We start from the raw sequence: 12,019 nt of genomic DNA on the forward strand, positions 1-12,019 counted from the left end.
CCTCAAGAAGCACATTTGTGAGGTCAGGCACTGATGTTGGACGAGAAGGTCTGGCTCGCAGTCTCCACTCTAATTCATCCCAAATGTGTTCTATGGGGTTGAGGTCAGGACTCTGTGCAGGCCAGTCAAGTTCAAGTTCAAACTGTTCCCACAAAATTGGGAGCATGAAATCGTCCAAAATGCCTTTGTATGCTGAAGCATTAAGAGTTCCTTTCACTGGAACGGAGGAGCTGAGCCGAGCCAAACCCCTGAAAAACAACCCCACACATAATCCCCCCTCCACCAAACTTGGTACAAACTACACAAACTACACTTGGTTCACATGCAGTCAGGTAAGTACCGTTCTCCTGGCAACTGCCAAACCCAGACTTGTCCATCGGATTGCCAGACAGAGAAGCGTCATTGGTCACTCCAGAAAACACAGAGTCCAGTGGTGGCGTGCTTTACACCACTGCATCAGATGCTTTGCATTGCATTTGCTGATGTAAGGCTCAGATGCAGCTCTGTAGCTATTGACTCTGAGCACTGTGCTCCTCAGCTCAGCCCCGCTCTGTGATTTTACGTGGTCTACCACTTTGTCTCCGAGTTGCTGTTGTTCCCAGTTGCTTCCACTTTGTTACAATACCACTAACAGTTGAGCGTGGAATATTTAGTAGTGAGGAAATTTCACGACTGGACAGGTAGAAACCTATCATGGTACCATGCTTGAATTCACTGAGCTCCTGAGAGTGACCCATTCTTTCACATGTTTGTAGAAGCAGTCTGCATGACTAGGTGCTGGATTTTATACACCTGAATTCAATGATCTGAAGGGGTGTTCCAAAACTTTTGGCAATGTAGTGTATGTGTTCAGGGTGGGTAGGTAACACTCTTGCATAAGGCTAGGGGTTTAAAAAAAAAACAAGCAAGCAGTGGTTAATAGAGAGCGCATTAAAAGACAGAGCATTAAAAGACATTTAATCTTAATTTAATCATTTGGTTATTAATGAGGTATCTTAAAAATCTTTAAATCTTCCAGGATGAGCTAAAGTTAGAGAAGATATCAGCTCAAGACATGAAATAACAATTTGTTTATGATTTTGCAGAAAAAAGAAACAGTTATTAACTCCGGCTTTTAAAGAAGGGTGTATGATGCAAAAGGTTAACGACTTACTGAGCTGAAACAAAAATGAATATAGTAAATGGAAACGTTCATTATTGCTGTAATGCATAGTTCCGATCACTGACACGAGTTTTACAGCAGCACTGCAGTTCTGACCGTTTGAGTCATTATCATTTTATTGTACACAGATGAAGGGAAACGCACATAGTTTGTCAATATGACAGCAAGTGGGTCTTTTCACTAGGAAAAGAAATCATAAAAACACGCTAAAACACACGCCAAACGACTCGGGATGAAACATCATGTGCCGATTTAACTATTCGATGCATTTTGATTTCAATTTTCATATCAAGGGCTGTATCATGCATTTCTTAGCAATAAAAGCAAAATATCAGCGAAGCATCTGTTCATTATTGGGGTTAAAAACAGCAGCCCCAGGTCTTAATTCTTTAGCCAAACAAATGTAATTCTCTGCTGTGCCTTAATTCATGTTAAGAAGCACAATAGCTCAGTCTCTAAAATCTCACAATTCACTAAGAAACATCTGTAAGGGATAAGTAGTGGTCATTCTCAACAAAGTCAACAAACAACACAGCCGAATTTGTTTTTAAACTCCAAATTTTTGGAAAATTTCCATAAGAAATATGTTTTTTTAAATACAGATTTACAGAAAAGCTCCAGATTCCTGCGCCGGAGACTGGAGTGAATGTTGGAAATATTTTCGTTATTTTAGGTTTAAAAAAAGAAAAGAAAAGAAAAGAAAAGAAATGATAGTTATGCATTTTGAAATGTTAAGCATTAAAAAATAACAGAAAGTCCAGCACTGAGCTCGGTGGGCTTCTTTATTACTGGTTCAAAGATATTCATTGTTCACGATTCTGTTACTGCAGGTGTACGAGCATCCTGTGCGACCCTCTGCCCAGGTGGTGCGTCTGCAGCATGTGGCATCTCTTGGCCTTCCCTAGGCTGAAGAGCTGTAGGTGGAGGTGGTCCATGAGCACCAACAGAGGGTGGAACCATGGCTCCAGGTGGTGGCAAAGGACCAGTAAGGAACGGCTGGGGTGGGAACGGCGAGTCTTTAGGTCCGGCATAATTAGGTGGGAAGTCGTGTATGCCATGCGATCCTGGATGTGGACTCATGGAGGGGAAGTCTCTCCGAGGTGGCCCATGCCCTTTAGGGAAAAGAAGAAAACACATTTATTTCAGGGTTATCTGTTTTTGTCTCATAGACTAATGTTACAGACTTAATAAACTATAAATACACCAAAATCTGTGGACACCTGACCATTACCACACAGAGCCCTGACTCAACCCCACTCAACACCTTTAGGATGAATTGGAACTGGAGTCTCCTCAACATCAGAGACTGATCTCACTGTTGCTCTTGTAGCTGAATGCCCCATAGCCACAGTGTGTGGTGATGTAATGTTGACCTTATAGTGTATATCAACGTGTCAAATAACATCAGAACTCTTCTTGGGCACTTTAGAGCAGGACAGCTAAATCACTGCTTTAGTGGTCATTGATTTTTACCTGAACTGCCCATGTCATGAAAATGTCTGCTGCTCTCACAACATTCTTGGAAGGTCAAATTCTTGTGTGTAAATCTTTCATTAACACATATAACTTGATACCAGTGGAGTCAGCAGGTACAACAAGGCTGGAGTTCTTGTTACTAATACGCCTGTGAAACGCTTAAAATATCCTTCAGACAGGAAGAACGCCATCAAAGACACCTTGCCGAGACCTAGAAAAAATCTTAACACAGAATATCCCTTCAACACACTCAGTAATGTTTCACTTTACAGCTGTTTTGGACTAATGACTTCACTCAGAAGAGGATGGGTTCACCACTGAGTCTGGTTCTTCACAAGGTTTCTTACTCTCAACTCAGGAAGACCTCTGGCATCTTGCATCTAAATATATTTGTGACTCTCCTGTCTACTGAGCTGGCCTGTTAAAGGTAAACTGAAAGGCTTATCTATCCTAAATCATCGAGTATATTAACACATTTTACCAAAGGGTACAGGGATGGGTCCATATGGGCGCAAAGGGAAAGGAGGTCTGTAGGAGTCCATGTGGGGTGGCCTGAAAGGAGGTTCAGGTCCAAAAGGCGGTCCAGGAGGAATCATTGGTGAATGGCCGTTGGGTGGTCGCATCACTGGAGGAAGTGGTCCGTTCATCGGAGGAAGTGGTCCACCCATTGGTGGGCCATAAGCCTTTGGAAGAGCATTTGGAGCTGGAACTGGAGAGTCCCTGATGGGAGATGGGAGAAATGTTCCCGGTCTCTGGGACTTGGAGATCTGAAAAAGCAGAATTTCTCTCAGACAAAATATCTTATAGATTAGAGTTGTTTATAAACTGTACTTCAACCTATAACTTCAGCCATGCACTTCAACACCCCTTAGCAGATTACAACCAGTGAGCACCATGTTAGACACATCCCATAGCCTCAGAGATAAAAAAAAAAAAAAAATCTTACACCAGTGATTTCAAAGACTGATTTTTCTTCACAGTCAGAATCAGCACACAATCAGCATTGTTAGATTAAAAAACAAACAAACAAACTTCTTTTAATTTTTTAAATCTAAGCAGGGACGTACAAGACACAGGGTGAATTCAGGTAGACTGGGATGGGGGGTCAACTGGGACAGTTTAACATTGCAGGGTTTCTACCTGATGAAACTTAATTAATATAGCATCATATAAGAAAAAGATTGGATATTAATTTGATTCGTTATGTAAATTAGATTAACTGATGCTATTGAGCAGATAATGTTTTAGAGGTGTCATAGAGGATGGAAATAAAGGCTTAATCCAAATGAAAATGCCATTACAAAATGGTTTTATAGTCAAAGTTGATCATGATTCTTACACATGCAGAATTTCTGAAAAGTAATTGATCTGAATTCACCCGTTCTAAGAGGAAAAAAAAGCATTTGGTTAGGCATCCACAAACGTCTTCCTCAAAATCAGCAGCCTGCCGCTGGGAGCTTTCGAATTCGCATCAGCCATGATCATCCACCCATCCTTTATTTATTTCTTTTTTTCTAAAAACATCCCAACATTAGAACACTCGGGCAAAGTACTCACTCCCTCTGTAGGATCAGTGGAGGCCTGAATTGTGACCTCAGCATCTATTTGCTTTTTTTTTTTTTTTTTTTTTTTTTTAAAAAGAGGAAGAGACAGTGATGAACAGTGACTATGGAGATGACGCGAATATTAATATTGTTCCTCAATATTGGCTTTACAACGTATAAATCTCACAGTACCAGCACAGGCAATAACCATGGATACTTACTGATCCGTCTTGTGTGCAAGGAGACGAGGTGCGAGGGCCGGACAATTCTGAAAAGGCAAAAAAAGAGAAGATTTTATGCTGTTTTCCTTCATATTTATGCTGGGAATCTTTATAAACTATCCTCAAAAACACAAACCTGGCCGAAACGGCAGCGGATGTCCAAGGTCAGCGGAGCGTCCATGGCCGTCCAGAAGTAGTCGTGGCCCTGGAATAGTGAAGGTGTGAGTCAAGGAATTAGCAGGAAGTGATCATCACCAGGAAAAAAACCCAACATCTTTACTTGGTTTAAAGTATAAAAAAATGATCATTTAAATTACAATTTAAGTTAATCAGTCCAGGTATTTTTGGTCTCTTAAAAATGGGGGGAACTTCCTGCACAGTTCACCTGATTTCAATGCAAATACCCTCAAATTAAACCTGCATCTGTTTAAAAAGCTTAATGGGATAGACACCCAGTTCCCAGTGTGACCATTTCTTCTTCGAGGACCTGCCTGATCCATCCAGATGCTCTGCACTACCACTGGCTTGGTAGTGCTCACTGCTGCTGGGGATAGATCTGTGTGGACAGCCTATGACCAGGGGACTGCTGTGGACAGAACCACTATCTCAGATCTGTCAGCTTGTGACAGCAAGGAATTAGTGTCCATAATGACCTCAGAAACTACACTGACCTAATAGTTCCTCTTGGTTTGCTGTTGTAGAAAGGACATTATCAGCATTTACATTATTTACTGTCCAGTGTCACTCAAATGAGGATGAGGTTCCCTTCTGAGTCTGGTTCCTCTCAAGGTTTCTTCCTCTGATTATCTCAGGGAGTTTTTCCTCACCACCGTCACCTCAGGCTTCTCATTAGGGATAAAATAGTAACTTAACTTTAAACTTTATCATTTTTTCCTCTAGGATTCTATACTTCTGTAAAGCTGCTTTGAGACAATGTCCAGTGTTAAAAGCGCTATACAAATAAAATGAATTGAGTTGAAATATTCTTCATGTTGAGCAGGAGTATACATGCACCAGGCCCATACATTTCCTGCATGCTGTAGTTTCTGTGTTTGACTATTTTTTTGAGATTCCAGCTGTGTATAATAATATAGATTATGTAACATAGATGTACTCATGGAATTGTCAGGCAACAGGAAGCGTGTTCTTAAGTCAATGTGCTAAGCAGTATCCTGGGTAAATAAAAGCGGGTAAAGTAAACATATCTGTAGGCAGTGGGGTCACAGAGCCATTGCTATGGATACACCACTCCACAGGGTGCAAAGTGACACTGCCTGCACCGCAGTAGACAAAACAGTCCATTACTGCAAAGTGAATGATAAGCAGAAAGTGTTCGACTCTGGATAAATGAGGGGAAAAAATTGAGGGTGGGGTGAGAAGTGAAAGCTAGGACTACAGAAACCGGGCTGATGGCCACTGATAAGTTCTTAGTTGTGTACAGTTCCACACCCTTTCCTCCATTCAGCACCACGAAGGCAGCAGGGTAAAATGAGTGCATATTGTTCACCAGCCTTACATAGCTGCCTCCAAGCTTCTCAATTTCAAACCTCTTCTTTCACACAAGCTCTCATTTGAACAGCTTCCTTAGCCTCATGAGAAAGCCTCAGCATCATCCTGGTCGTTCTCCCGTGTGATTAGCAGCGCTAGCTCGACCTGACCGTCCTTCATGTCTGGAATTCATACCTACTTTTAGTCCCACGACTCGATTATTCTGCTGTCAAAATCCTCTAGGAGCATGAGCAAGCTGATTCAGGATTGCGTTTATTATATACACATCATTATTATTTTAATAAAACATCAATTTTCCCAGACCGGTCAGAAACCGGCTCCTGAAGCTATTAGTTAGAGCATCCTGTGTGAAGCTAGCTTCCGTCTCTTGCTTATTATTTTGTGTGTGTGTGTGTGTGTGTCTGAGTAAACAGAGTCTGGTTCATAAAACAAAATGTCTGAGTGTTTTCATTTATGTTATCTCTGTAAAATCATTTTAATGAAGACATCTCAATCGTGCACTATTTAAAGCAGTCAAATTGACCATGTGGGATCGTGGTGTTTTATTCGAGAACAAATCTGTTTCTAGATGAATCGTTCATGTTCACTTCTACTTACTGACTTAAGTTTTTCGTGAATGAAACAAAGACTTACTTATGATATTTAAGATACTCAAAGGCGCCAACTAGTGGCATAATGCTGTAAGTTACAAAAAGGTTCACTGCATGAATCAGGGAACAAATCTTTTTGGTAAAAAAGAATCAAAAGATTCAAATTATTGTGGAAAAAACTGAAATGAACACTGAACTGTAATATAAAGAATAAGATGAAGGAGAGCAACTGACCGAAAGGCTCACTCCTTCGCCCCATGGTACCAGATGGAGGGCGTCCGGGATCTTCTATCATTAAAGGTGGAGAAGGGGCACCACCACTCACAGGGGAAGGCCCGTACGAATCCCCTTTTTTAAACAGAAAAATTTAATTGAAACATTTAGTAAAAGCAGGCAAATAAACCTGCCATTGTGAACAAGTTAAAATATGAACTGTTGTTTAACAAAGCAGATCCATTAAGATAAGGGTAAACAGAAGGAAGTGATGAGGGTTAAAATCAGAGCTCACCTCTCTGTAGAGGAGGCATGTGGCGGTCAGGAGGACCAGACTTGTACAGGGCATGCTCTAAATCTGACATTTTGTCACTACACTCCACAATCCTGAGACACAAAAGAATCTCATAAGGTCAGATAGAACAGTTTTATATTTTATGAGACCAAGACCAAGACCAAGACAAGTCCACTCACTTCTGACGCAGATTAGCACATTCTCTCCTCTCTTCTATCAAGGCTCGCTCAGAAGCACGGGCTTTTAACTAAAACACACAAAACCAAGACCATATTCAGTACCAGTGCTGCTTACAGAACAGACTGGAGAGAGATATAAAAAAAACACATCCTCAACCCAGACTTCTTACCCAGTTTTCATGGGCTTTCTTTTCCTGAACAGCAATCTAAAAGCAGACACATTACATAAGAAAACATTCACAAGAACACATGGTAGCGAAGTTACTTTCAATATGAATACAGAACATCCTAATAAACAGACAAGTGAACTTCTGACCTCGGCCTTGAGAGATCTCTCATTTTGCTGCATTTCCTCCTGCATGTCTTTCACTTTCTGCCTGAGTCGGTTCAGTTCCTCTTCGGCTTGCAAGGCTCGGCCATCCACCTCAGACAGCTTGCTCTCCTTTTCGTGCCGTTCCAGCTCTTCCTGAGTCAGCTTCCTGTGACATAAGCATTAAGGTTGGTATTGTAAGAAATGTATTTCCCATGGTTTCAAAGTAAAAGGAACTGGTGCAAAAGATTACTCCCAGTTAATTCCTAATTATGACATTTATAACAATTGTCCAATAAGAAGCTTAAAAAAGACATTAGATGGATTCTAAACCAGATTGTTTAAAAGGACGGTTGATGTATGTAAGATTCTGACCCACTTCTGACTCAATTCTGATATACATAATGAATTAAACTCGAAATAAACGTCTAGTTTTCTGGAATTAATTATTATTATTACGCTACATTACAGCTAACATACACAGGCATAACATTATGACCACCTGGATAATATTGTGTTGGTCTGCCTTTTGCTGCCAAAACAGCCCTGACCAGTCCTGCACTGTGTATTCTGACCCCTTTCTAGCTGAACCAGCATGAACTACTTCTTCAATTTGAGCAACAGACAAGTGTTGGACCGGACAACACGGGCCAGCCTTCGTGACCCTTGGCCGCCCAAGACCCTGTCGCTGGTACACCACTGTTCCTTCCTTGGACCAACCACTGCAGACCGGGAACACCCCACAAGAGCTGCAGTTTTGGAGATACTCTAATCCAGTGGTCTAGCCATCACAATTTGGCCCTTCGTCAAACTCGCTCAAATCCTTACGCTTGTCCATTTTTCCTGCTTCTAACACATCAACTTTGAGGACAAAATGTTCACTTGCTACCTAATATATCCCACCCACTAACAGGTGAGGAGATCATCAGTCTTATTTACTTTACTTCTCACTGCTCACAGTGTTATGCCTGATCAGTGTATAGATGTTGCGATAGATCTTGTAGAACAGTACTCATAATAAATATGAGCAGCATTTTATTTCTCAACAAGGAGAACATAGAGCGGTCAACATACATGGAGGTGGACAATCAATACTTACTGGTGTAGGATATTTTCCTTCTGGTGGTACAATTCAGTTGTAATTTCTAGTCGCTGTTGTAGGTTCTTGTACTGGTTCTCCAGATGGGTTTTCTCATTTTTCAGATTTGTTTGGTCATGGACGACCTTCTGAAATTTCTCTGTTAAAATAAAAAATAAAAAATAAGTTGTTGATATCCCAGGTTCCGGTGTATATAGAGTGCATACGTAAAAGTAGATAAAGGTAGATACCTTCAAGTTCCTGTCTGGCTTTCTGTTCAGTCATGAAGTTTTCAAACAAGCGATTCCGCTCATCCTCGATGACCGAAAGAGTAGCCTTGATCTGCAAGATAAATGCCAATAACAGTTACTTAGAAAGTGTACTATATGAAGGATTCACATAGCGGTCAATTCTATACTCTCTTACCCTTGAGACATCCATCATCTGCTTGAGGTGTAGCTTCAGTGGATCACCGTTCTTGTCTGAAAAGAACAAGAGTTTGAAAATCCACCAATTAAAGAAAACCAAATTTTTCACAGAACACACGCATGGACATCTTACCGTTCCCTAGCTCCGCATCATTACATGAATCAAGGCTCTTCAGCTCAGTGATGCATCCAGACAGAACCTAGGGCAGAGAAAACGAGGGTTTATTGTTCCACCTTGGCACTGCTGTGCTGTTAAATAAGTGACGCAAAAACATGTCTATTTTCTCACGTCTATTTCGTTTTCCTTGTGCACAAGGGCATTCTCCAGCTCCGTTTGCCTTTTATGGTAAACTTTGATTTCCTCACTCAGCTTTTCATGCTTCTCTTGCCAGTCCTTGGCGTCTTGGAACAGCTGTGAGACACACAAGCAGAAAGGAATTAACATATATAAGAATAACACATCAAATCATGACGAGGGTCATAGAGCTTACAGATTTCTTCTGTTCTTTCAAGGCACTGTTATCCTTTTCAAACGACAGCACTTGAGCTTTCAGGGCATCTTCTCTGAGCTTAGCTTCATCCATGAGAACCTGAACCTAAAGAATTTATTAGAGAGATAAAAAAATTAGATTTTGGATTTGTACTAGCCAGGGAAAGAAGAACACTAAGAAATCTGGATATTCGCCTATAAGGATGAAATGCACAGAATAAACAAATGTATTTATTTTTAATAAAGCAAACCTTTGAGCGTTCCTCATCATACACTTTTAGAGTTTTCTGATAGTCCTGAATTCCTTGATGCATTGTAGATATCTGCAGAAAACACACACACACACACTTCAGCAATTAGAGATATTTTTTACAAAGAACATGCTGATGGAAGAAAGTTTACCTTCTCATTCAGAGTTTTGTTCTCCTCCTGTGTGTTTGCAATTTTCTCACAGAGTCGAGCAAAATTACCAGACAGTTTCTCTTTCTGCTTGTTGAGATCTTGGTAATGTGTCTAAAGAAAAAAAATAAGAAAAAAAGTTAAAAATCTTTAGGGGATAACGAGATTAATACTGAAAATGCCGTGAAGACTCGCCTTGAGGTCGCTGAACTCCTTCTGTAGAGAAGAATGTGACTCTTCTGAATTGTTCAGCTTTTCTTCATACTGCTTAATCTAAATAAACACAAACAGAGAGAGCAGTGAGTGACCAGTGCTAAAATACTACTGAATCTTTTTTTTTAATTTTAAAATAATAGTAATAGTAAAAATAACACCCTTTACCGAATTGTTTAGTTCCGTTATTTTGTTGAGGACGTCTGATTTCTCACTGATAAGCTGCTGAATCCTCTCTGCAAGCTGCTTTTCTGTTACTAGTAAACATAAAAAAGGTTCTGTGGTCAGACTTCGGTAGATTCGGCACAACGTGATGCAAGGAGAAAGTGATGAGATACTTACAGAGATACATCCTGCTTTTGACCTGAGGAGACGGACAGAGCAGGTTAGAGTCAGATTCATTCAGAACAGAATGACGGAAATATATAAAACTTTAAACCATCATTAATAATTATTAGGGATGGGCAATGTGGACTTCAAAAAAACATTATAAGTGGTGGGATATTAAAGAGACTTTATGACTTATGGGTTCACACAAATCAGACAATGCCTTTTCACTCTACCTCATCTAAGTGCTGATTGATGTTAACTACATGACTTCTGAAACCTCAGAATGACCCTTTAACATTACACGACTTGTATCTCTTGCACATGAGGTGCAGACACCGATCAGCCATAACATTGTGAGCAGTACCAGGTGAAGTGGATAAGACTGATGATCTCCTTATCATGGTACTTGTTAGTGGGTGGGATACATCAGGCAGCAAGTGAACATTTTGTCCTCAAAGTTGATGTGTTAGAAGCAGGAAAAATGGACAAGCGTAAGGATTTGAGCGAGTTTGATAAAGGGCCAAATTGTGATGGCTAGACCACTGGCTAGAGCTCTTGTGGGGTGTTCCCGGTCTGCAGTGGTCAGTATTTGTCAAAAGTGGTCCAAGGAAGGAACAGTGGTGAACCGGTGACAGGATCATGGGCTCATTAATGTACATGGGGAGTGAAAGCAGGTCAGTGTGGTCCGATCCAACAGACGAGCTACTGTTGCTCAAACTGCTGAAGAAGTTAATGCTGGTTCTGATAGAAAGGGTGTAGTACTGGAGCACAGTGCAGGACTGGAACCAACACAATATTAGGCAAGTGGTCATAAGGTTATGCCTGATCAGTGTACACTATCTGTATACAATCTCTGATACACAGCCTTATTTACTGATGTATATATTTATCTGCACTAGTTCATTTGCACTTCTGGTAGATGCTAAATGGCATTTCATTGCTATGTACCTGTACTTTGCAATGACAAAGTTCTATCTATCTATCTATCTATGAAGCTTTCTAATGAATATATAATTTTGTTAATCAAATTAATAACATTAAATCAAGGTGCACTCTTACGCTTTGAACGCAATCAAAACACTAACACGGTCTAACTGTGAGTGATATTGTACTGCCCACCCTTTCTAATTTTTAATGACCAGGAGATATCTTACAGAGAGAATGGTCCTCCACATGAACACCAGCATGGTGAGAACTCCCACCACAGCTGTAGCAACCACTGGCTTCCAGGGCAGGCCGTGGAATGTAGGACCCGGCTGCCATTCCTCAGGCAAAGCAGCAATCAGCTAGAAGATAGACATTGGATCAGAGATCATGTTCTTCATCACTATGCTGGATTTGAACTAACAAAAGAATGTGAACAAACCATTCCATATACTTTAATGTTGGATTAGAATCTATTGTTTTGTATTCTAATGTGTATAAACATGGACAGCAATGGATAATAACCCTTACAGCGGGTAAATAAGGATTGAACCCGTCACCATTTTTCTAAAGGTGCTATTGACGTGAAAATTTCACCAGTCTGTAAATGAAGTTATGTGTAATAATGTGGACAGGATTGCTTTCAGCTGGTGTCTTG

The 12,019-nt window shown here is 40.6% G+C and overlaps 1 protein-coding gene across 3 annotated transcripts in view; it reads right to left on the bottom strand.

Moving 5' to 3' along the window:
* Positions 1-1,246: 1,246 nt before the first annotated feature.
* Positions 1,247-12,019, bottom strand: part of mia3 (MIA SH3 domain ER export factor 3) — a 21,496-nt gene continuing 10,723 nt past the window's right edge. For 2 of the 3 annotated variants that reach the window (XM_058392396.1, XM_058392394.1), the window contains exons 7-28: positions 11,592-11,723; positions 10,450-10,471; positions 10,276-10,364; positions 10,090-10,167; positions 9,898-10,008; positions 9,747-9,818; positions 9,497-9,601; positions 9,295-9,417; positions 9,139-9,205; positions 9,004-9,059; positions 8,829-8,919; positions 8,599-8,737; positions 7,506-7,668; positions 7,360-7,395; positions 7,190-7,257; positions 7,011-7,102; positions 6,737-6,850; positions 4,540-4,608; positions 4,404-4,450; positions 4,196-4,246; positions 3,120-3,405; positions 1,247-2,274 (exon numbers count right to left, since the gene is read on the bottom strand). In XM_058392396.1, the coding sequence (XP_058248379.1) occupies positions 1,973-2,274; positions 3,120-3,405; positions 4,196-4,246; positions 4,404-4,450; positions 4,540-4,608; positions 6,737-6,850; positions 7,011-7,102; positions 7,190-7,257; positions 7,360-7,395; positions 7,506-7,668; positions 8,599-8,737; positions 8,829-8,919; positions 9,004-9,059; positions 9,139-9,205; positions 9,295-9,417; positions 9,497-9,601; positions 9,747-9,818; positions 9,898-10,008; positions 10,090-10,167; positions 10,276-10,364; positions 10,450-10,471; positions 11,592-11,723 (2,313 nt within the window). In that variant the 3' untranslated portion in view covers positions 1,247-1,972. The remainder of the gene's footprint in view (positions 2,275-3,119; positions 3,406-4,195; positions 4,247-4,403; positions 4,451-4,539; positions 4,609-6,736; positions 6,851-7,010; positions 7,103-7,189; positions 7,258-7,359; positions 7,396-7,505; positions 7,669-8,598; positions 8,738-8,828; positions 8,920-9,003; positions 9,060-9,138; positions 9,206-9,294; positions 9,418-9,496; positions 9,602-9,746; positions 9,819-9,897; positions 10,009-10,089; positions 10,168-10,275; positions 10,365-10,449; positions 10,472-11,591; positions 11,724-12,019) is intronic. The other variant, XM_058392397.1, reaches the window with a different exon arrangement.

Source organism: Hemibagrus wyckioides, linkage group LG06, assembly GCF_019097595.1.
Source record: "Hemibagrus wyckioides isolate EC202008001 linkage group LG06, SWU_Hwy_1.0, whole genome shotgun sequence".
In the NCBI taxonomy this organism is placed as follows: domain Eukaryota; kingdom Metazoa; phylum Chordata; class Actinopteri; order Siluriformes; family Bagridae; genus Hemibagrus; species Hemibagrus wyckioides.